The sequence below is a fragment of the Sciurus vulgaris genome (genome assembly GCF_902686455.1).
Source record: "Sciurus vulgaris genome assembly, chromosome: 1".
NCBI classification, from domain to species: domain Eukaryota; kingdom Metazoa; phylum Chordata; class Mammalia; order Rodentia; family Sciuridae; genus Sciurus; species Sciurus vulgaris.
Genome location: NC_136461.1, coordinates 76394802 through 76418758, shown reverse-complemented (window position 1 = coordinate 76418758; position 23957 = coordinate 76394802). Strand labels below are relative to the sequence as shown.

At 38.9% G+C, this 23957-nt stretch overlaps 1 protein-coding gene across 4 annotated transcripts; it reads left to right on the top strand.

Annotated features, from left to right (window-relative positions):
• Positions 1-4322: 4322 nt before the first annotated feature.
• LOC306668146 (guanylate-binding protein 1-like) lies at positions 4323-20396 on the top strand. Of its 4 annotated transcripts, XM_079151224.1 has the most exons (12): positions 4323-4559; positions 5402-5493; positions 8551-8752; positions 11034-11161; positions 12854-12963; positions 13233-13429; positions 14286-14528; positions 15337-15617; positions 16266-16478; positions 17250-17352; positions 17580-17773; positions 18848-20396. In XM_079151224.1, the coding sequence occupies exons 2-12, from the start codon at positions 5431-5433 to the stop codon at positions 18962-18964; spliced, it is 1851 nt and encodes a 616-aa protein (XP_079007350.1). In that variant the 5' UTR covers positions 4323-4559; positions 5402-5430; the 3' UTR covers positions 18965-20396. The 4 variants fall into 4 exon arrangements, with proteins under 4 accessions (XP_079007350.1, XP_079007351.1, XP_079007349.1 ...); XM_079151225.1 differs by lacking the exon at positions 5402-5493 and having other exon boundaries at positions 4324-4559; XM_079151223.1 differs by lacking the exon at positions 4323-4559 and having other exon boundaries at positions 5255-5493.
• The last annotated feature ends 3561 nt before the right edge of the window (positions 20397-23957 follow it).

Below are 23957 nucleotides of genomic sequence, written 5' to 3'. Positions count from 1 at the left end.
TGTTCCCTCTCCTATTTTGTCAAGTTTGTGAGAAATCTGTATTAATGCTTCAACTGTTTGGTAAAATTCTCTAGTGAGGTCATTTTGTCCTGAGTTCTTCTTGGTGGTAATTTTTTATTAGTAATACAATCTTTTGTTCTAATTAGTTGTACATGACAGTAGCATGCATTTATACATTTTGATAAAGCATACATAAACGAAGTAATTTCTAATTTTTCTGATTGTATATATTGTAGGATCACATCAGTCGTGCAGCCATATATGTACATGAGGTAATAATGTCTGTTTCACTCCACTGTCCTTCCTACCCCCATGCCCCCTCCCCTCCCTTCACTCCCCTCTACCTAATATAAAGTAACAGTATTGTTACTTTATATTCCCTAGCACCTCCCCCTTATTGTGAATTAGCATCTGCATATCAGAGAAAACATTTGATTTTTGTTTTTTGGGGGTTTGGCTTATTTTGCTCAGCGTGACATTCTCCAACTCCATCCATTTACAAGCAAATGCCATAATTTCAGTCTTCTTTAAAACTGAGTAATATTCCATTGTATATATATGCCACATTTTCTTTATCCATTCATCTGTTGAAGGGCATCTTGGTTGGTTCCATAGTTTAGCTATTGTGAGTTCAGCTGCTATAAACATTGATATGGCTGCATCACTGTAGTATACTGATTTTAAGTCCTTTGGGTATAGATCAATGAGTGGGATAGCTAGGTCAAATGGTGGATCCATTCCACATTTTCTGAGGAATCTCCATACTGATTTCCATAATGGTTGCACCATTTTGCATTCCTACCAGCAATGAATGAATGGACCCTTTTCCCCATATCCTCTCAACAGACCCAGAATAGTCAAAGTAATTCTTAGCAAGAAAAGTGAATTAGACCTCACAATACCAGACCTCAAACTATACTCCACAGCATGGTATTGGCACCAGAACAGACACATAAACCAATGGTACAAAATAGAAGAGACAGAGAAAATTCCACATAAATACAGTTATCTCATACTAGATAAAAGCACCAAAGACATTCACTGGCAAAAAGATAGCCTATTCAACAAATGCTGCTGGGAAAAATGGAAAGCCACACCACCCTACCTGAAACTAAACACAAAATGAATCAAAGACTTAGGCACTAGAACAGAGATCCTGGGGACTACTAGAAGAAAAAGTAGGCCCAAGTCTTCACCATGTTGGCCTAAGATCTGATTTCCCTAACAAGACCCCTAAAGTGCAAAAAGTTAAATCAAGAATCAATAAATAGGATTGATTCAAACATGAAAGCTTCTTGACAAAAGAAACAATCAATAATGTGAAGAGAGAGCCTACAGACTGGGAAAAATTTTTACCCCATACACCTCAGAAAAAGCATTATTCTGAAGGATATATAAAGAACTCAAAAAACTTAACACACAAAATAATAATAATAATAATAATCCAATCAACAAATGGGCTAAGGAACTGAACAGATACTTCACAGAAGAAGAAATACAATAATCAACAAGTATATGAAAAAAATGTTCAACATCCCTAGCAGTTAGAAAAATGCAAATCAAAACTACTCTAAGACTTCATCTCACTCCAATCAGAATGGCAATTATCAAGACTACAAGCAATAGTAATACAATCTCTTTAGGTTTAAAATTTTTTCAGATGTTCTGTTTCTCTGTGAGACTGCTGTAGTAGTTTGTGTTCTCTAGGAATTTATCCGCCCCGTGTAATTTAACTTGTTGGCATACTCTTGTGGCACTTATAACCTTTACTTCTGTAAGGTCAATTGTAACGTTCATGTGTCATTCACGATTTTACTAATTTGAATCTTTAGACGGTTGTTCGGGGTTATTTGTTTGTTTGGGGTTTTGTGTTCTGTTTGGTTGTTGTCATTGTTATTTGGTTTCTTCCAGACTAGCTGAGATCCAGACATGCCTAGTGGAGCTTCAGTAACCCTGCACTAGGGATGGGAAGAAGGCAGGTGCCAAGCTTGCTGTTCCTTTCAGTGTTCTGCAAGATCTCCTGGAAGAGATGCTTCATTGTTTATGTGTTCTTTTAGGACAATTTGTAGGGACTTCAAATGGTTCAAATAATTTTGACAGAAGTAAGGATGAAATACCTTTAAAATATAAGTTCAATGACTTTAAAGTAGCTTTGGGAATGATGAAGCTAGAGTGTTAGAGAAGGATGGAAAGAGTTTGAATAAGACTAGCTTACAGAATGTAAGAAAAAAACAACACATATGTATTGTGTACACATGTGATGAATAATTTTAAGTGTGTGTATAAATGAGTTAACAAGTCAATGCTGCACACAGGTACTATTTCTTCTACACTTGAAAGTTTATATATTCAATGGTAAATAAAAGTGGGGTTATTCATAACTAGGATTTTTCTACACTTTGTCATATGTGACATCTATTGAGATTCCATCATGTGCCTATACCTGTTCTAGATGCTGGGGATGCATCTGTGAATGCCTGAGTTTCTCGATATGCTGAGCTTGAAATTCAGGTAGTCAGAAAGAAAATGAAAAACTAAAGTTTAAATGTGGTGGAGATTGAAAGATAAGTTATCACTCCCCATGGAAAGGTCCATTTGTGGCAGCCTCAAGTACATGAAAAAAAACAGGTCTCACCAAGATCAAGGATGAAAAAGGTTTAGATGTATAAAAGTGCTGTTACACAGACTTCAAGGCCAAGAAAAAGGGTGTGTTTCAGCAATTGAAAGAACCAGAGGAACTTTAATTTCCAAAACAAGTCAAAAATTACTTACCCAGAGATATTCAAAAACATCATGGCAGAGAGGGAAAAGAGAAGACAGTTTCTATCTCTATTTGTCAAATTTCAGACATGGCTTCTGGGCAGGGAACAATAGCAGAGTGTGGTCGGATCAGCAGAGAACCTTGCAAATAACTCCCTTCTTTCTGCTTCCTTCTTCCTTTCTTAAGAAGCAATGAGGAAGGAATGAAAGTTCACAGAGTTTAAAGTTAAACAGAGTTTACATTTACATCCCACCATTGTGACTTGCTCAGGGAATTGGGCAGGATATTACCCTCTGTCAGTTTTGTATTGCTACAAAAATGAAAAGAAAAATACCTGAGGCTAAGTATTTTATACAGAAAAGAGATCTATTAGCCCAGAATTATGGAAACTAGGGAGTGAGGAAAGTTATGGGGCAGTGATGTTGGCCAAATTATGTTGTTATATTGTGTGCATGTATAAATAGGTAACGAGGAATCCCACCATTATGTAACATTATAATGTATCTGTAAAAAATATGGCGGGAAAAGAATTTGGGAAGCTGAAAGTCCAAGATTGGGTGATCCATCCATTGGACTTCTGATGAGGGCATTTTGGGTACGTTACAACATCACAGATGGTAGCATGTCAAGAAGGCCTATGGTAGAGAGAGATGTCACATGAAGAGACAAAGAAAAAAAGCTTCAAGCTCAATTAATAACTACAACAAAAAAGGCACTCTTCGAGGACTTCCCATAAGAACCTCAACACACTGCCTCAAGAAAAGGATTACTCTCTCTTAAATTCCTAATCACCTCCCACTAGGCCCCACCTGTTAGAGGGTCTCTGACTTTTTAAATTGCTACACTGAGAACCGAGCTCCAGTACATAAACCTTTGGTGGGCACACTCAAACCATATCCAAACTATAGTGCACTCCTCAGAAACCTTGTACCCATTGCAAAATAGAGACAATATCATTTCCTTTCCATGACTGTAATCAGGTTGAATTTGACACATAATATATGGACCACCTAGAAAATAATCTCAGCAAACATAGAAACGGTGTAGTGTGGTGGTTCAAGAGCAAAGTTGGAGAACAAAACTGCTTGGATTCGCATGACTTACTGTGCCATTAGTTGAGACAACCGGTGAAGTCTATGCATGCCTCAGTTACTATAAAATCACAAGGAAAGATTTATTATGAGACTTAAGATGTACACTCCAAGTAAAGCAGTCAGCATTGGGTCTGGAACACCTGTGGAGTGCTGGGATCCTCCTGACCCGGCTGAGGACAAACACCAGGTGCTGGGTGTAAAACATGCACCTTCTCTCCCATACTGAAGCTCCAAAAGGGTAACCAGCTCCACTGTGAGTGAGCCTCTTATTTTAGGAAATTAGACTTTAAAAATAAATGACACTTCCTCATTCGAGGATGCTTAAAGGCTCCCAGTCTTGGGAACCATTTTACTATATTCTAAATCTAATAGACATTTTTTAAAATAGCAAGTGGTTTCTAAAATCTCTTCCAACAAGATGTCTGAAGGGTCTAGTTAAGAAATCCTGTCACCCCTACCCACCAGCAGAGTGCTGGAAATTCCCTTTTTGGTTGTTGATTCATTTACTTGAACTAAGTACTTTCAGTTTCATATTACCCTAAATCCATGATAAAGTTGGCTGTACTCTTCAGTGTTTGGTCACTTGGGGAAATCCCAAGTGAGAAAGGCTCCTGACACCGGAGATCAAAATAAAAGCCCAGCCATCCAGCAAGAGGAACTGAAGTGAGAGAAACCAGTCCACCCGCACTGAGCAGGAAGAGCAGGTAAGGCTTCCTTGCCTTCTCAGCCTCCATCTCTGAAGCTCTGAGGCAGCTCTGCTCAGACACAGGAGCCTAGGAGGCTGGGGCAGCGATGGGAAGGGATTTATAAGGGTCAGTCAGTTTTCTTAAAAGCAGTCTGGGGGTGGGACAAAAGCTGTGATGAGACCTTGAACTTCAACCTGACATAGGGCAGAACGTCCCTAAGTGCCACTACTGGGTTTGTGTGGCATTAGGCATCAGCAAACAGGGGCTAAACCCAGGGTGTGAGATGCACTGGGACTGTCTTTCTCACTGTGGACACTGCTGTGCTGACTAGGGACACAAATGAATGACCAAGGTCATTAGGGGAGCCTGCTCAGTCCTGCTGATGCTGCAGCTGAGAAACTGAAAGGGCTGCCTCAACGAGGGGCCAGGTAAACAGCTGCCACTCACACTGAAAAGAACAAAGAGGAAAAACTGGAGCTAGGAGCACAAAAGGCCCCCAAAAGCAACATACAGTTTTTCTTTTTTCTTTTTTCTTTCTTTTCTTTTCTTTTCTTTTCTTTTTCTTTTCTTTTTTTTTTTTTTTATATATTACGGAATAAGTTTCATTGGTGAGACTTAAAAGACCGGAGCACAACCAAGGGCACGAATGTCTTGATCATCTCACCTTCTCACAATGGGTCCTCCCAGGGTCAAGCAGAGGGACGCTGCCTATTTCCCACTTTTCTTGTTAGGGAGCCAGTGTGAGCACAGACTCATCAGAGCTGTGGTCCCAGGGGATCAGGGTTCCTTGGGAAAAGCTGGGTGCCTTGTCTTCGGAAGTGCTGAGTACATGACAAGTGTACACCCACTCCTCTCGGTAGCAGGAAGTCACCCAACTTGGAGAAGCTGAATGAGGGTACAACACCTCCCCCTTATTAGAAGGAACTCCAGGTCTCAGCTAGCTTATCGCCAGGTAAACCGAAGTGAGCTCCAGGATTACATTTGGGCACTTTGGCTCATTGCCTAAGATATTGCTTTTCATGATGTAGAAATGTCCTTACATTCATATGATTCTTAAAATTAAGCTATCCTTTCATTCGTGAGGTTGCCTTAGTTTTTTGTCTGCATATGAATTTATGGGTTTTTTTTCCCATAAATTCAGGTATTCTCGATTGGATTTAATTGAGATGCTATTGTGGAGAGATGATTGCATGTAGGTATGTGTATGCTTGCGTGCACATGAAGCATCACGCTGTCTAATCATACATCTGAACCTGACTTCAAGGTGGATTTCCTTCTTCAGATGTAGTGCAGACTCACTAATTTCCTGGTGCCCATCATTCCTTAGCCCTCCCCAGCAGGATCCGGCCCCTGCATTTGGCTGAAGGGCTTCCTCTGAAGACGTACTGAGGCAGCACCTTTGCTGGTCCAGCATCCCCAAACCCTCAGGCAAATTTTTCTACTTTCTGGAAAGTCTGCCTCTGAATTCCTGAACAGGCACCAGCCTCACTCTCCACCTTCATGTCTAACCATTCTCTCTCTGTCGGTTCCTTCTCTTTCACCTCCTCCTATTCCCATTTTTCTTTCCTCTCTCTACCAAGTGGAAAAAAACAAAAACAAAAACAAAAACAGAACAAACCTAAAATGTGGGGCTCGAAATACAGTTTTGTTTTTTTTTTTTTTTTTTATAAGAACTTCCTGTCCAGCTCTCTTGTTCTACTTCCTGTTCTCTTGATCCCTATTTCAGTAATTTGGGTTTTTTTTTGCAGAGGAGGGAGGGTTATCGGGAATTGAACTCAGGAGCACTCAACCACTGAGCCACATACTCAGCCCTTTTTTCTATTTTATTTAGAGACATGGTGTCACTTCGTTGTGTAGGGCCTTACTAAATTGCTGAGGCTGACTTTGAACTCACAATACGCCTGCATCAGCCTCCAGAGCCACTGGGATTATAGCATGCACCACTGGGCTGAGCCAGATGATGTATTTGAGCATATTTGAATATGTGTTAAGCAACTTTTAGAAATTGTTTGCAGATCATGATTAAATCTTGGCATGATTTTTCCAATTTCACACTTTTTGAGTGGGATGGGTTTTAGTTGCAGCATATACTAATTGCATATGAATTTGTACACAACTGTGTAACAGTAAAAACTGTGTATAAATTTCATATGATTTGTCTTTTTAGTAGTATTATAATGCACTTCTAGTGTTGGTGTTTATGGAGAAATAAATAATATATTGTTGCAAATGCTTTACCATTTGGATGCAATAGATCTTTGTGAAACTTAGTATGACTGTCTCAAAAAATTATTTTAAAAAATAGGCATTAGGGATGTATTCAGTGCTTGCCTAGCATGTGTGAGACCCTGGGTTCAATCCATAGGACTGTAAATTTTTTTCCTATTTTTCATAGCAAAATTGACTTATCAAAATGTTATGGTTTGGATCTGGAATGTTCTGCAAAAGCTCATGTGTTAGGAAATGCAGCAATGTTCAGAGGTGAAAAGATTGGGTCCTGAGGGCTCTGACCTTATCAGTGTGTTAATCCATTATGGATTAATATGAATGCACTATTGGGAAGTGGTGGAAACTGTAGGCAGGTGGGGCATGGCCGGAGGAAGGTCACTGGGAGTGTGACCTTGGGGATTACATCTGTCCCTGGATCCTCTTTCTCTCTCTCTCTCCTTTGTGACTGTCATGAGGTGAGCAGCTTACTTTGACACACCCTTCCATGATGGTGTTCTGCCTTATCTCTCAGGGTCAGAGCAATGAACCAAAATAAATCCGTCCTTCTCTAGGTTGTGATTGTTCACTTACATCCTTACTAAGTTCAGGCTAATTTACCATGAATCTCATGAAACTTAAGTTTCAGAGTGCTGCTCTGCTAAAGTAAGTTATGTTGATTCCACTTCTAGAATGTGAATTCAGGATCCTCATTAGAGTGCAACAAGCATAAGTGGGAGAAAGAAACACATTTTAAAACATCTGGAACCATCCTAAGGGCATACATCAAACAATGAAAAAATTTACCCATGAAAGTCTTCATTTGTTTTAAGAATTAATGAATGAATAAGTCAATATTTAATTTCTTAAATCTAGTGGGGTTATCCTATTCTATTTTTCATTTGGTGACTAATGTAAACTTTTAAATAAGAATCCAAAGTAAGTTTCCCATGATAAATTAAATAGACGATTTGGGTTGTAAGAGCAATTAAATGTTGATAAGTCACTGTTACATCAACATTTTTCTTACATCAAAATTTTTAAATGAACCACTTTGATAATATTTTCATAACTTGCTAAAATTTTACACTGAAATGGTTAATTTGAATTGTCAACTTGACTGGATTAAGAGATTCCAAAGATTAAGAGGCTTCTGGGTGTGTTAATGAGAGTGTGTCTAGGAATGATTGACATGTGGGACAGCAAACTGAAATGGAGACCCTCCCTAAGTGTGGGCAGCACTGTCCAATAGAACGGGGCTTGGATGAAATAAGTTGGAAGAACAAAGAAGCAGCAGCAGATGCAAGCTCCATTCTTCTTAAAGGGGTTCTTGATTACCACTGCTATCACATGAGGGTGTCAGACTCTCACTTCATCACTCTTCCAAACTGGACTCTGCCAGTGATTTTCCAGGGAGTTTCCAGAGCCTTCAGCCTTGGACTAGGGTAGCACCATTGATCCCTCCTGTTCTGAGGCTTCTGCCTCTTGAACTGCCCAGCTACTGGTTGCTCCAGCTCTCTAGGCTGCAGGCGGACATTGTACACGATCCAGCTTCTGGCTGTGTAAGCCAATATAATAAATATCCCTTTTAAAATCATACTTCCTAAAAAATAATAATAATAATAATAAAATAAAATAAAATCATACTTCCTGTTGATTCTGTTCCCCAACTAATACATACACAATTTTCCTCATCTACCTTGTTGATGCACACAACACTTTGGTTTATGCCAGGGAATTTTGTCTCTGCCTTCTGAAAGCAAAAGACTAGAAATTGTAAAATATTCCACCTCTTCCTTTGCAGACACTCCTAGACATGGCCTCAGAGACCCACATGCTGGTCCCCATATGCCTCATTGAGAATGTTAAAGGGCAGCTGATGACCAACCAGGAAGCCCTACGGATCCTGTCAGCCATCACACAGCCTGTGGTGGTGGTGGCCATTGTGGGCCTCTACCGCACGGGCAAATCCTACCTGATGAACAAACTCGCTGGGAAGCAAAAGGGTGAGTGCCACCAGCAAAGCTCTACTGAGCCCTCTGTCCTCCACACTGTGGGCAACCAGCCTGGGGCTGGAGGGGAGAAAGTTAGAGTCAGGGAGGGACAGTGAAGCTAAACTTCCACTCACAGTTGGACTTTTTATCTTCACTCATAAGAACTAACTCTCCCCACTCTGCCTTAGTTTCCCTTTTAAAAGTACAGGCTGTTCCTTTTCTAGAAGGAGGAGGCAGTAAAAAGAATAATTAATTTGTATGATAATAAATCATAATAAAGTATAAGACTTTTATTAAAATATTCACATAGTAAGAGCAATCTTCCACTGATTTTTAAAGTTAAAACAAGTTCTAGTTTGTATTAAATAATCTTTTTCACTGTTGAAAATTAGCATAACATGAAATTAACCTTTTAAACCTTTTTAGATTTACAGCTGTGGCACCAATTCACATCTTTGTGTAGCCTGTCTCATCTTTCCCAAGAGAAACTTTGGATCCATCGAATAATAACTCCCTATTCAGTCATGCCCCACCACCATCCTACACTCTGTCTCTATGAATTTGACTACTCTTGGCTCATCATTTAATTGGAATCATAACAAAATTTGTCCTTTTGTGCCTTACTACTTTCACTTAGCATGAGGTCTTCAAGGTTCATCCACGTGGTAACATATCAAATTTGATTCCTTTTAAGGTGCAATAATTGATATACATAGAAATTTGCTTATCCATTCATCTGTAGATGAACACTTGGGTTGCCTCCACCTTTTCACCTTTAGAAGTAATGCAGGTATGAACATGGATGCAAAACTGCCTGCTCATGTCCATGCTTTCAGTTCTTCTGGGTATATACCCAGAAGAAGGATTGCTGACTTATTTGGCAATTCTGTTTAATTTCCTTGGGAATCGCGTACCGTTTTCCATAATGCTGCAAATTCCCATCAGAAACGCATGAATGCTCTAATTTTTCCATATCCTTTCCAACATTTATGATTTCCTGTTTTGTGCTTTTGTTGTTTCATAGTGGCCATTCTAATGGGTGTGAAGCAGTATCTCATGGTTTTAATTTACAGTTCCCTAAATGACTACTGATGTTGGGCATCTTTCATTCACTTTTGTCCATTTGTATATCCACTTTGGAGAAATAGCTGCCCACCTCCATAGTCATTTTTTAATCTGGTTGTTTGTGTTGCATTGTAGGGATTCTTTCTATATTTTGAATGTCAACCCTTTATCTGATACATATCTAACAAGTAGTTTCTCCAGTTCCATGAGTTACCCCTTTTCCTCTACTAATAGTATATTTTGATATACTATCAATAAATTTTGATGACATTCCACCCATGTTTTTCTTTTGCGGTCCATGCTTTTGGTATCATATCCAAGAAATCACTGCCAAATCCAATGACGTGAAGCTTTTTCCCTAGGTTTCCTTTATGATTTTATAGCTTTAGCTCTAATGTTTAGGTCTTTTATAACTTTAGCTCTAATGTTTAGGTCTTCCATCTATTTTCAGTTAATTTTCATGAGTGATAAGGTAACAGTCCAACCACAATTCCTCCTCCTCCTTTTTCCTTGCATGTGGATCTTCAGTATTACCTAGGTCAGTTATTGAAGAAACTATTCCTTCTCTGTCCAGTGTTCTTGGAAATCTCATGAAAATCTTTTGACCATACACATGAGACTTAATTACTGGACTCTCTATTCTATGGCTCTATATATTTGTCTTTAAGCCAGTACCACACTGTTTTGATGACATAATTCTGTAGCAAGTATCAGATTTCAGAATCTTTGGAACCACCAAATTTATACTTTCTTTCTTTAAATGTATTTTGGGGGATTCTCCCATCCAAGTACTAACCAGGCCCAACCAGGGTGGTATGGCCTTAGACAGGGGCTGGGTTCTGAGATTTCTGGAGATTTCACATTAAAATTAGGGTGTGTATTAATACTTCTAAAAATTCATTGGAATGTTAATAGAAATTCATGAAATATTTCACTTTGGATAATAGAAATATCTCAAGAATAGCAAATCTTTCTATAGATGTGGATTTTCACATATGGTTTTTATTGTATATGGGTAATTTTCTTATATTTCTAGTTTGTTGATTTTTTTGTTATTATTAGTATTGCATTATTTTCATGTATTGGATATCCTAATTTTTATTTCTCTAACTTTAGATCAATCAATACAGGCTGTGTATTTTTCTCTTACTCTTGGTTATGCTTATATCACAATTTTCAGAACCTACTATTAAAACTCTACCCATCTTATCTCCTCTATGCTTCACAGGCTTCTCTCTGGGCTCCACAGTACAGTCTCACACCAAAGGAATCTGGATGTGGTGTGTGCCTCATCCCAAGATGGCAGATCATACCCTAGTTCTGCTTGACACTGAGGGCCTGGGAGACGTAGAGAAGGTAAGGAAGGAGGATTCTAATTTGGATTAAGCCCCTATCTCCCAATATCCTTTCTCCTATGTAGTTTTTCCTTTAAAAAGAATGTGCACTTCACTATAATATATCATTTCATTTTTCTTACATATAATGAGACTGAGTGTAGCAACCAGAAATGAGGAAAATAATCATAATACACAATCCTAGCAGAAAAGCAAGATAGTAGACAATATTTTAACTATAAACAATAGGCTGTAAGTTCCTCAAGTTACCCCACAAGTTATCCCACATGCATAAATATGGCAAAAATAAAGTTAATGTCATGGGGCTTATCCTACATAGAACATTAGTTAAGAATTTGGGTTTTGAAGCCCTAAGACTTTGTGTTTAAATTAAATTCTGGTGCCACCTTAGTGTCTTTAAGCCAAATATCTGACTTCTTTTAGCCTTAGCTTTCTGATCTATCAAATGGATGTAACAGTTTTATATTTGCCTGATAGTATTGTTTTGAATATGAGATAATGTTCAGGTACATAATAATTACTTGATTAAGTACCTAGAAGTATTATTAGAAGTATTATAAGTCTTATTTGTGTTAGTTAGCTCTTCATTTCTGTGACCAAAATACCTGACAAGAACAACCTAGAGTAGAACAGATTTATTTTGATTCATAGTTGGTCAACTCCATTGCTGTGGCCTGAGAGATGAGGCAGAACACCATCATGGAAGGGTGTGGTCAAAGTAAGCTGCTCACCTCATGACAGTCACAAAGGAGAGAAAGAGAGAGAGAGAGAAAACCCAGGGACAGATATGACCTTCCTCCGGCCATGCCCCACCTGCCTACAGTTTACACCACTTCCCAATAGTTCATTCATATTATTAATCCATAATGGATTAACACACTAGTAAGGTCAGAGCCCTCAGGACCCAATCTTTTCACCTCTGAACATTGCTGCATTTCCTAACACATGAGCTTTTGCAGAACATTCCAGATCCAAACCATAACATTTTGATAAGTCAATTTTGCTATGAAAAATAGGAAAAAAATTACAGTCCTACAGATTGAACCCAGGGTCTAACACATGCTAGGCAAGCACTAAGTACATCCCCAATGCCATTTAAAAAAAAAAAAATTCTATTTTGAGACAGTCATGCTAAGTTTCACAAAGATTTATTGCATCCAAATGGTAAAGCATTTGCAAAAATATATTATTTACTTCTCCATAAACACCAACACTAAGAATGTATTATAATACTACTAAAAAGACAAAGTTTTTACTCACACGATTATGTACAAATTTACATGCAATTACTATATGCTACAACTAAAACCCATCCCACTCAAAAAGTGTGAAATGGGAAAAATCAAGCCAAGATTTAATCATGATCTGCAAACAAATTTTTAAAGTGGCTTAACACATATTCAAGTATGTTCAAATGCATCATCTGGCCATGCACAGTAGCACATGTCTGTGATCCCAGCTATCTGCCAATCATCATAGGAGGACATAGTAGAATCAGTGTAAACCAGAAAAACTAATCAAAAAAAAAAGTATTCTAAGTCCAAGTCCTACAATCATTTCTGTTTTTACTTGGATTCCTTTTATAGGTCATGAGTCTAATAAAACTCCAAGTGAGCATACTTTTACCACTGCTGATCTGGAAAGTACCATGTAATACAATATCTCCCTGGCAAAAATGTGTTCTGACTTTCAGGGCGACAACCAGAATGACTCCTGGATCTTTGCCCTGGCAGTCCTCCTGAGCAGCACTTTTGTGTACAACAGCATGGGAACCATCAACCAGCAGGCCATGGACCAGCTGCAGTATCCTTTCTGTGGTCCAGAACAGCACCAAAGTCAGAGGGGAGACTTCTATTAATAAATCAGCTGCCTGAGCCAGAATCTTGGTGAACCTAGCACAAAAAGAAAAACAAAACAAATACAACAAGGACAGGGAAAAAGCTAATATACCTACTAAATAATTGCCAAGTAGGTTAAGAACAAAGGAGAAATGAAGGTTTTGGAATATGTGGAACTAATATGGGATGAGGAGCCCTGTTATTTTTGTCATTTTTCCTTAGTTAGCTCCTCAGCTATGTGACAGAGCTGACAAATCGAATCAGAGCCAAATCCTCCCCTGACGAGAACCAGGTTGAGGATTCAGCTGAATTTGTGAGCTTCTTCCCAGACTTCGTGTGGACTCTGAGAGATTTCTCCCTGGACTTGGAACTAGATGGACAGCCCATCTCAGCAGATGAGTACCTGGATAATGCCCTGAAGCTAAAGCAAGGTAACAGGGACTTAGAATTGATAAATGGGAATGTCAGAACCCAAGAAGTAACAATTTTTTTTTACTTTATTTTATTTTAATTTATTTTATTTTACTTTATTGGTACCAGGGATTGAACCAAGGGGCTTTTACCTACCAAGTCATGTTCCTAGTCATTTTGTTTGTTTGTTTGGTTGGTTGGTTGGTTGATTTATTTTATCTTTTTTTGAGACAGGATCTCACTAAGTTGCTTAGGGTGTTGCTAAATTGCTGAGACTGACTTCAGACTTGCGATTCTCCTGCCTAACCCTCCTAAGTCACTGGGATTATAAGCGTGTGCCACCAGAACGGATTATTTTTCTACTTATAATTTTCTTACATTTACAATGTCATATTTCTTCCAAATATCTATTCCTAAGAATTCATGCTTAATATCTAAATTAATAGATTTGATTTTGTTATATTCTTCAGTGCTTTTCTTTTTCTTTCACCTTTCCCTTTGCTATGATTACATAAAAGTGAGGATTTATGCTTCAATTTTGTGAGTCTATATTTAACCAAAGAATATGAATACAATGGATGTAGATTTGAAAAAATAGATTAAAGCATAAGCATTATGCTAGGCCAAATGTTGAAAAACTACTGCCCAACACAATTGATGGCCAAAGGAGATGCCAGATGTCTTTGTAAATAAATTTTACTAAAAGAATGCTGTGTCCATTCATTTACATATTGTCTATGGATGCTGTATGACACAATAACTGAGTTGAGTTTTAGAAGTCTTGTCTACAAAGCTTAAAATATATACTCTTTTGGACTTAAAATTATTTTTTTCAAATTATTATAGTATCCAAATTCTTTTTTTATCTTCTTCCAGGTACTGGTAAAAAAGACAAAAATTATAATCTGCCCCGACTCTGTATCCGCAAGTTCTTCCCAAAAAAGAAATGCTTTATCTTTGATAGACCCACTCATAGAAAGAAGCTTGCCCAGCTAGAGAATCTGCATGATGATCAGCTCGACGGTGAATTTGTGCAACAAGTTGCAGAATTCTGCTCGTACATATTCAACTATTCCAAGGTTAAAACTCTTTCAGGAGGCATCAAAGTCAATGGACCTCGTGAGTACCCTTTCCAGAAATTCCACTAATTGTTAAGATCAGAGGAACATGAAATAACATCAACCTAGTTCAGTTTTGAAAAATTCTTATCATATTTGTCGTATTAAATTTTAGATCATATCAACATTTGTAATAGATTTGTTAACCAAGCGTCTTGATGGGAAAAGAAAGGGAAGGCAAGAAGAAAAAAATTTATTGCCTAAAATTGACTTAGTACACTGGACCTACACTCTCCAATATGGTAGTCACTAGACAAAGATGGCTATTTAAATTTAAATGTCAATTAATTAAAATGAAAGAAAATTAAATTTTGGATCACAGAGCTCTATTTCAAGGCCTAAAATCTACATGTGGCTAGTGCTATTGTATTAGCACATCCAAGAAATTCTCTTGGACAATACTATTTATTCTAATACAACAAATGGAGCACTCTTTTTGATTTGGTTACAATCACTTGCTCCATAACAGCAATCAGGTGCTTACTAAGGACAGGACTAATAATAGACATAGATTAAAGAGGTATGGTTTCTGTTTTAATGGCATTTGCTGTTAAAAATGGATGTGAACTTTCAATAAATACCAGCCCCTGTGGTCTAGAACCAGAATTCTCAACCCATCACCTTAGGATCTTGCCAGAGAGGAAGGTCCAATTCAATAGACATGGGGCAGGACTGGGATGCTTCATTTCACAGAACTAAAGAGATGGAGAATGTGAGGCAAAATGGTGGTAACTGATGTGCTCAGAATTACACAGAATGAAGCCTTTCCTTCAGGCCAACAAATAGCACCATTTATTCTCTATATGTAGGCTTGGAGAGTCTGGTGTTGACCTATGTCAGTGCCATCAGCAGTGGGGATCTGCCCTGCATGGAGAATGCAGTCCTGGCCTTGGCCCAGATTGAGAACTCAGCTGCTGTGCAGAAGGCCCTTGCCCACTATGACCAGCAGATGGAGCAGAAGGTGCAGCTGCCCACAGAGACCTTCAAGGAGCTGCTGGACCTGCACAGGGCCTGTGAGAGAGAGGCCATTGAGGTCTTCATGAAACATTCCTTCAAAGATGTTGACCAGCTATTTCAAAAGGATTTAGCGGTAATTTTTCTCTCAAGTTTTTATGGATTTGGATTTGAGAAGGCAAATATTATGAGAGAACAAGATGGGTCTTATTTTGAGAGAGACAAATATTACTAGATCTTAAACTGATGACAGCTGCCTATTGATAATCATAATGCACAGGAGAATTGGTTTAATTACTAGGCACTCAAATCTTTGAAACCTTGTCTCTCTCATGAATAAGCTAATAATCTTCCCCTTAACTTAATTACATGCATATAAATAATAATCAGAGCTCCTGATCAGATTACATGCCTACTGTTATCAGACTGGTTTGATGTTCATGCCAGAAAAGCAAAGAAAATTTTAGGCTTAGTTGTCCGCAGCCTGGTTACATCAAGCCACATTTTTTCCATGTACAATCATTAATCCAGTCTAAAAATGAAGAAGTTTACCTCTCACAATGTGGCATAAAGCTAGCAATCTCTGTTCTGAACCTCACCTCAAAGGAGAAGGGGCTTTAATAAAAAGTAGGGACCAGGAGAAAGGACCTGGTGGTCCTGCTGAGGAAACTAACTTTATCTAAGGGTCCAAGATTTTTTTTTTAAGAAACAATCTCAGAAATTCTGATTTTAAACTAACACCTCTTTCCTGTTCTGTTTTTTATTTCCCATTTTTACATCAAAGGCCCAGCTAGAAACAAAGCGGGATGACTTTCATAAACGGAATCTGAAAGCATCTTCAGATCGTTGCTCAGCTTTACTTCAGGACATTTTCAGCCCTCTAGAAGAAGATGTGAAGCAGGGAGTTTATTCTAAACCAGGGGGCTATCGTCTCTTTATTCACAAGATACAAGAGCTGAAGAAAAAGTACTATGAGGAACCCAGGAAGGGGATGCAGGTGACCAAGACCTATCTGTGTATATGGCAAACTGCTAATGTGCCTCCTTCAAATGGCACTGTGATCAAGACTAACTGCACAGAGAGGTGCCTTACTGTCTGCATGACATTCACACTTTTCCTAACATGTACAAGAGCCCATTATAACTAGACATGTCCTAAGTACTCATCAAAGAAGAGTTCACCCAATTAACAATTGAGTTATAAATTAAATTATCAGGTTAACTACCAAGTTGTTACTATCATCCACATTACTGCTGCATAGTTTGTGTTGCAAAGGACAGAAATGCAATGCTGTTACCCTGAACACAAACAATAATTCATCGTTTGTGCTTCAAACTGGCTTTAAAGGACACCTGGATCCAAGATTTCAAATAATGTCACCATCTGGTCTCTCTGTCCATTACTCTCCCCCACCCCCACACTGCCCTCCTTCTCTTCCTTCATCCCCATCTCTCTGATCAGCTCTCTCCATGAGGTCTCATTCTCCAGTAGGTTCACCCCATATAGGACCACAGCACTGCTAACTCCAAACTAACTCCTCAGTCTAAAAGGACTGAGTCTCTTTTCTTTAGTAAGGGATCCCTTAAAAGCCATGGCTTAGTGGGTGCTTGACCAAACAGCCTGGAGCAAATGCCTATTCCTGGACAGGGAATCTTGGTCACCAGGCATGCTAGGGCCAAGAGGCACAATTCCTAGAGGCAAAAGTGCTGGGGAATCAGACAGGAACAAATACATTTCCAACTGCTAATTCTGTTCTCTGGACTCCAAGGCTGAAGAGATTCTGCAGACATACCTGAAGTCCAAGGAGAATGTGACTGATGCAATTCTACAGACAGACCAGACTCTCACCGAAAAAGAAAAGGAGATCGAAGGTGAGCAGCAAGTCAAGAGACTAGAAGGCTGAAAAGCTTTTGACAGCCTTTCAAACCTAAGAGACCAGGGACCTCCAAACAAGAGCAAGAAGAGCAAAGATGTGCCTTCTTTTCCAAGTCACACTGGGTAGAGCTATGCAGTGGCAACAGTAGCAAGTAAGTGGAGAGGAAGGAGGCCAGGCAGCAGTAACCCCTTTCACCTTTCTCTTCTCCCTTTTCCTCTCCAGTGGAGCGTGTGAAAGCTGAATCTGCAGAGGCTGCAGCAAAAATGTTGGAAGAAATGCAAAAGAAGAATGAGCAGCTGATGGAACAGAAAGAGAGGAGTTATCAGGAACACCTGAAACAGTTGACTGAGAAGATGGAGCAGGACAGGGCCGAGATGCAGCGAGAACAGGAGAGGATCATTGCTATTAAACTTCAGGTATTGAGTTGCACCACCTCGAGGTTTCTGTTTTTCTCTCCATTCTCCCTGATCACAACTTATTGTGGCAATTAGAGCATGAAGCCTAAAAAATGACCTTGCCTGCTTACTCCTAATTTTCAATTTCTGTGTACCTGCCTGATGTGTTCATCGCCCATCTCTGGTTTTTAAGTTTTTTATTTGCGGTTGTATTATTTCTAGTCTTATCAGTATATCCGTCAATTAATGGTAGCTGTTATCTGCTAAACATCATAAAAATATTTTATCTCTTGCTTAATACTATCTAAACCAAGAACAGTATCCCTATTTCTTAGGAGAAAAATAGTTTCAGAAACCATTAAATAACTGTTATAAGCTATTATAAAAATAGAAAATATCTGAGCTGTCTTCACGGATAGAGAAACCCACAATGGATTTTTGTTTTGTTTTGTTTTTCTGTCATAACTGGTATCACTTGAGCTCTAAGAGAACGTCTATGAACAGCAGGACTCCTTATCCCTTACACCACTGTGACAGACTGATGGTCCTACCTGGTTTCTATGCCCCGCTCCCAGTTTGTATTGGGTTGGAAGTTATGGCAGCAGTTCAGTAAGGTCTTACCTATCTTATGCCACTGTGTTACGAAGTTGTGGAGGCTTAGATCAAATCTCCTAATCTAAGTTTCAGATACTTTATCAGATTTTGAGAACACATTATTTCTGTGTTATGTATATGCACATAACAATAAGTGGGTAGGTAGATGTATAGAGTTGAAGCCAAGCATGATTAAGATTTTCCACAAAGGTTTTATATAATTTATGGCAAAAGATCAAGACTGGGAATTTAGGCTCATTGTCATATCAGGAGGTATTGCTGAAACTATTTCTTAGCTAAAGAACACCCAGGAGAAGCAATCACAGAGCTTAGATGACAAGGAAAAAGTACAACAAAAATTAAGGGTAGAGAAAATTTCACTAAGAAATTCAATACTTAAAAAAAAAATAAAAAGACAAATCAATGAATGTGCAAACTAAATAGAATACAGGGATTTACTTAATGCTATAGTTTATTCAATTTCCATTTGTCTTTTTTTAGGAACAAGCACGGCTACTAAAGGAGGGATATCAAGACGAGAGCAAACGACTTCATAATGAGATACAGAAACTTCACAGGATGATGGAAAAACCAAAGTGTACATGTGTCATAAGCTAAAGACCTAAAGATTAGATGCTTCCTGTTGCTGTTATGCAAAGGATAGCAAAAGCAATTTTAGATTCTGGAAAAGTGTTGTTTCTTTTGATAATTGTGTCTTATACTATTAAAAATTCTTGAAGACAAACACTATAATTAAAATCATTGTTCCTTTTCCTTAAAAGATTATAAATTGTGTAATAAGGATGCATTTTATATCTGCCTCAATACAGGAAATATCACTGACATTACTCAAGAAAAGTTTGTTCAAGTTGCCCACCATTAGATAAACGGACACTGAGAAGAGTCTTAAGTCTTGGCACACAGCTGGTAACCAAGTTACCCAAGTATATAATGGGTCCAGTGTCAGAGGCAATCGTTCTAGTTTACTCCTGAAGACAATGTACATTACATGAAGGATAACCAAATTATGACCAATCATGGGATTTCTAGACACTTGGCAACAGATGATCCTCACTGGTGAATTCTATGGTAAAATAAACCACCTTATATAGAAATTCAGAATCTCTAGAGAAAGTGGAAGAAACCATTATCATGAGAAGGCATGAATTATAAACAAATGTTCTAAACAAGAAAACTTTCCCTTTTGGACCCAATTCATCCAGATTATAACACTTTAGAATTTTAGACAGTTGACAATGGATTACCCAGTAACATTATAACAATGATGTTCTGTGTACTTAGAGCAATGTAGAATTTGCAAATGCAGGCTTTAAATAATGAAGAATAATGTGTTAGAAAACAAACTAACTTAATGATTGTTTATAGTCAAAAGCTTAAGCGAGTTTGTCTTAACTCTGAAGTCATCTTTGAAATTCCATCAATTTTCCACAAAAGAGAAAATGGAATGCTCTTGATGTTTTTAATAAAATATTGCTCTTATTACTTGGTATATGCATACTTTTCCCCAATCATCAAAAGTAGCTGAATTTTCTTAAAAGGATCAAGAACTATTTTTGAACTGGAAATAAAATGTGTTTCATGAGTCTTTTTATTTCTTCTTCTCAGTTTTCCACCAAAAGTAAGATCATAGACTTCATAACAATGGCTGGGTAACTTTTCTGGAAAAAAAAAAAAAACCCAAATAGTAACTATTTATGGCTTTGCAAGTCATACAGTCTGTTTCAGCTTCTCAACCCTGCCTATACTGCAAATTCAGCAATAGATAATACATAAACAAATGAGCACCTGTTTTTCAATAAAACGCTCTTTTAAAAACAGGTGGCACCCACAATAGTTCACAGACCTCTATTTTACAGAAACATTGGTCAAAGTTCTACTTGCCTACCTTATATTATTTAGATTTCTAAGAATCACATGGATTAAGTTGTATATGTTAGTATCTAGAAAAAATTATGTGATGTTTCAAAATATTATATGTTCAGAAAAAAGCAGGGAAGCAGCTAATACTATTAAATCCACATTAAAAACACTGCTTTTTCTAATTTCTTTGGGGCTTTCCATTGCTTGAGTCCCTTCCCCTCCATCAGTTGGCAAATCCCTCCTTTAACAATTGAGCATGGACTGACAGTATCTCTTCACTTCATAGAGATTCGGGTAATATTTATAGCATATTTGAGGGAATATTTATATAGATATTATTTATGTTTTCTTTTCCAAGTTGCATTGATATTAAGGAATAAATAATGTATTTTTATTAGTTGAAGAAGCTTCATGGTAAAAAAGAGTAACTCTGCCTTCAAAACCAAGTAATGTATGCACAAGGCCCTGAGTTCGATCCCCAGCACCCAAAAAAAAAAAAAAACAAGTAATGATTGTTTTATTAACCAAGTAAAGTAAAAAAAGTTGAAACATGGCAAAATTAAGTCACTTCCTCCTTAGCTTGATAGCATCAAAGCCAAGATCAATTATAAGTCATTTGCTTCTTGGTGTCATGCTTTTTCCATAGTATCACCAGGAATAAAATATAGCTCTCTCCTTAGGAGGCATATTACTGTCACCAGTGTGCTCCTGTGAATTAAAATCAACTTAATAGAGATTCCTTAGATTCCCTGGTTTCTTAACCCTCAACTTCTCCTCAACCTTTTCTTTTTTTTTTCTAGTTCTGGGGACTGACACTGGGGGCACTTTACCCCAAGCTATATCACCAGCCCTTTTATATTTTATTTTGACACAGAGTCTCACCAAATTGTTGGGACTGGTCTTGAATTTGTAATCCTCCTGCTTCAGCCTCCTGGTTAGCTGGGATTACAGGCATGTGCCCCTTTGCCCTCCTCCCTCCCTTCCTGACATAGCACTCTGAGAGACTCACTGGGTATAATAAGTGCCAGAGAAGGAAGGACAATGCCAGGTTATACACTTGAAGTCTGCTGGCACTGCTTCAGGCTGACACCTCGATTTCCTGACCCTATGATTGTTCCTGTGTCAAAATATTTATAATTAAGAAAAGTATATCTTCTCTCATTTAAGTGATAGGTTGCTACTTTTCTTTCTGTGTAATAGTGAAAGAAAATGTAAACGCCCCTGACCTAGGAGGATCTAGGTAGAGGAAACACATCAAACACTGAGATCCTGATCTCAGAGAAGGCCTCCCAGTGAAAGCCTTTCTTCACAGAACCAAGCTTCAGTTCCCTGAACCAGGGCGGCGAGTTCCTGCCTGCAGGTTGCTTCAGGGACCAGGACAGGGCAGCCAGGGACTTCCCCAAGCAGCCCACAGCCCAGCCCCCTCTGGCGGGAAGTGCCTTTCCAGGCTAGCTTCTTGGAGCAGACCGCCTAGTGAGAGCCTTTCTACACAGAGCCAGCCACAAATCTCCAAGCCAGCGGAGAACTCTGGCCCGCAAGCAGCCTCTGGGACCAGGGCAAGGCAGCCAGAGACCTCTCCAGGTGGACCTGCCCCCCCCCCCCCCCGCCCGCAGGCTTTTTCCACGGGGCGATCCAAGATGGCGGACTACAGGGTGAGTGCATCTCCAGTCACTCCAGAACCCAGGATTCAAGAAGGGGAGGCATTGAGAGACTCAGACTAAAATAGAGCCACGGGGTGAGTCTCCCCCACCCACTGAAGCTCTGCTCCGAGGGCAGGCCCGAATTCGGGTGGCTTATTAGAGTAGGGCAGGGCAGCTGGAGTCCTCACCAGGCAGCCCTGCACACTCCGGTGGTGGGCTCCGCCCACAGGGCCAGATTCTCCAGCCTCTCGGAGTGGGCCCCCCAGTGAGAGCCTTCCGGCACAGAACCAAGTTTCAAGTCCCTGAGGCAGCGCGGAAGTTCCTGCGCCCAGGTTGCCTCAGGGAACAGGACAGGGCAGCCAGGGACTTCCTCAAGCAGCCCGTCTCCCTCCGGCAGGAAGCGCCTTTCCAGGCTAGCTTCTTGGGGCAGGCCCCCCAGTGAGAGCCTTTCCACACAGAGCCAGCTCCAAGTCCTCCAACCAGTAGCAGGCTAGGGGCAGTTTTCCTTGGAAGCACTACATTATCAACTTACTCCAAGACTTCAGGCTACTGAAGGCAGGAAGGTGATAAACTGGAAATCTACAGGGATACTATAGGCAATAGAAGAATTCTGCAATATCACAAGGTCCCACTGACATCTGACCAATATGAGAAAACAAGGGAAGAAAATGTCCCAAACAAACCTAGATACTATATCAATAAAGCCCAATGACAGCACAGCAGAAGGAATGTCAGAAAGGGAGGTCAGAATGTATATAATTAAAACAATCAGAGAAGCAAACGAGGAGATGAAAGAGCAAATGCAGGCATTGAAGGAGGAGATGAAAGAGCAAATGCAGGCATTAAATGATCGCACCAATCAACAGTTAAAGGAGCAAATATGGGAAGCAAGAGATCATTTCAATAAAGAGTTAGAGATATAGAAAACAAACAAACAAACAGAAATCCTTGAAATGAAGGAAACAATAAACCAAGTTGAAAACTCCATAGAAAGCATAACCAATAGGATAGAACACCTGGAAGACAGAACCTCAGATATTGAAGACAAAATATTTAATCTTGAAAACAAAGTTGACCAAACAGAGAAGATGGTAAGAAATCATGAACAGAATCTACAAGAACTATGGGATATCATGAAAAGGACAAATTTAAGAATTATTGGACTGAGGAAGGCTTAGAGAAACAAACCAAAGGAATGAGCAATCTATTCAATGAAATAATACCAGAAAGTTTCCAAAATCTGAAGAATGAAATGGAAAACCAAGTACAAGAGGCTTATAGGACTCCAAATATACAAAATTACAATAGACACACACCAAGGCACATTATTATGAAAATACCTAACATACAAAATAAAGACAGAATTTTATAGGCCGCAAGAGAAAAGAATCAAATTACATACAGGGGGAAACCAGTAAGAATATCAGCAGATTTTTCAATCCAGACCCTAAAAGCTAGAAGGGCCTGGAACAACATTTACCAAGCCCTGAAAGAAAATGGATGCCAACCAAGAATCTTATACCCAGCAAAACTTACTTTCAGATTTGACGATGAAATAAGATCCTTCCATGACAAACAAAAGCTAAAGGAATTTACAAAAAGAAAGCCGGCATTGCAGAATATTCTCAGCAAAATATTCCATGAGGAAGAGATGAAAAACAACTATGCAAATCAGCAACGGGAGGAACTAGCCTAAAGGAATAGCCAAATAAAGGAGAAACCAAATCATGTCAAAAAACAAAAATGAGTCAAATGACTAGGAATACAAATCATGTGACAATAATAACCCAGAATGTTAATGGCCTGAACTCATCAATCAAAAGACATAGACTGGCAGAATGGATTAAAAATAAAAATCCAACATTTTGCTGCCTGCAAGAGACTCATCTCATAGAAAGAGATAACCATAGGCTAAAGGTGAAAAGATGGGAAAAAACATACCATGCACAGGGACACAGCAAAAAAGCTGGAGTATCCATCCTCATTTCAGATAATGTGGACTTCATGCCAAAACTAGTCAGAAGGGATAAAGAAGGACATTACATACTGCTTAAGGGAAGCATAAATCAGCAAGACATAACAATCATAAA

Excerpts from the sequence above, each read along its gene's own strand:
- LOC306668146 (XM_079151224.1), top strand. The coding sequence starts at position 5,431 with ATGAGGGTACAACACCTCCCCCTTATTAGAAGGAACTCCAGGTCTCAG. Across the intron at positions 15,618-16,265 it reads TATTTCAAAAGGATTTAGCG|GCCCAGCTAGAAACAAAGCG; the intron begins GTAATTTTTCTC and ends TTTACATCAAAG. Across the intron at positions 17,353-17,579 it reads AAAAGAAAAGGAGATCGAAG|TGGAGCGTGTGAAAGCTGAA; the intron begins GTGAGCAGCAAG and ends TTTCCTCTCCAG.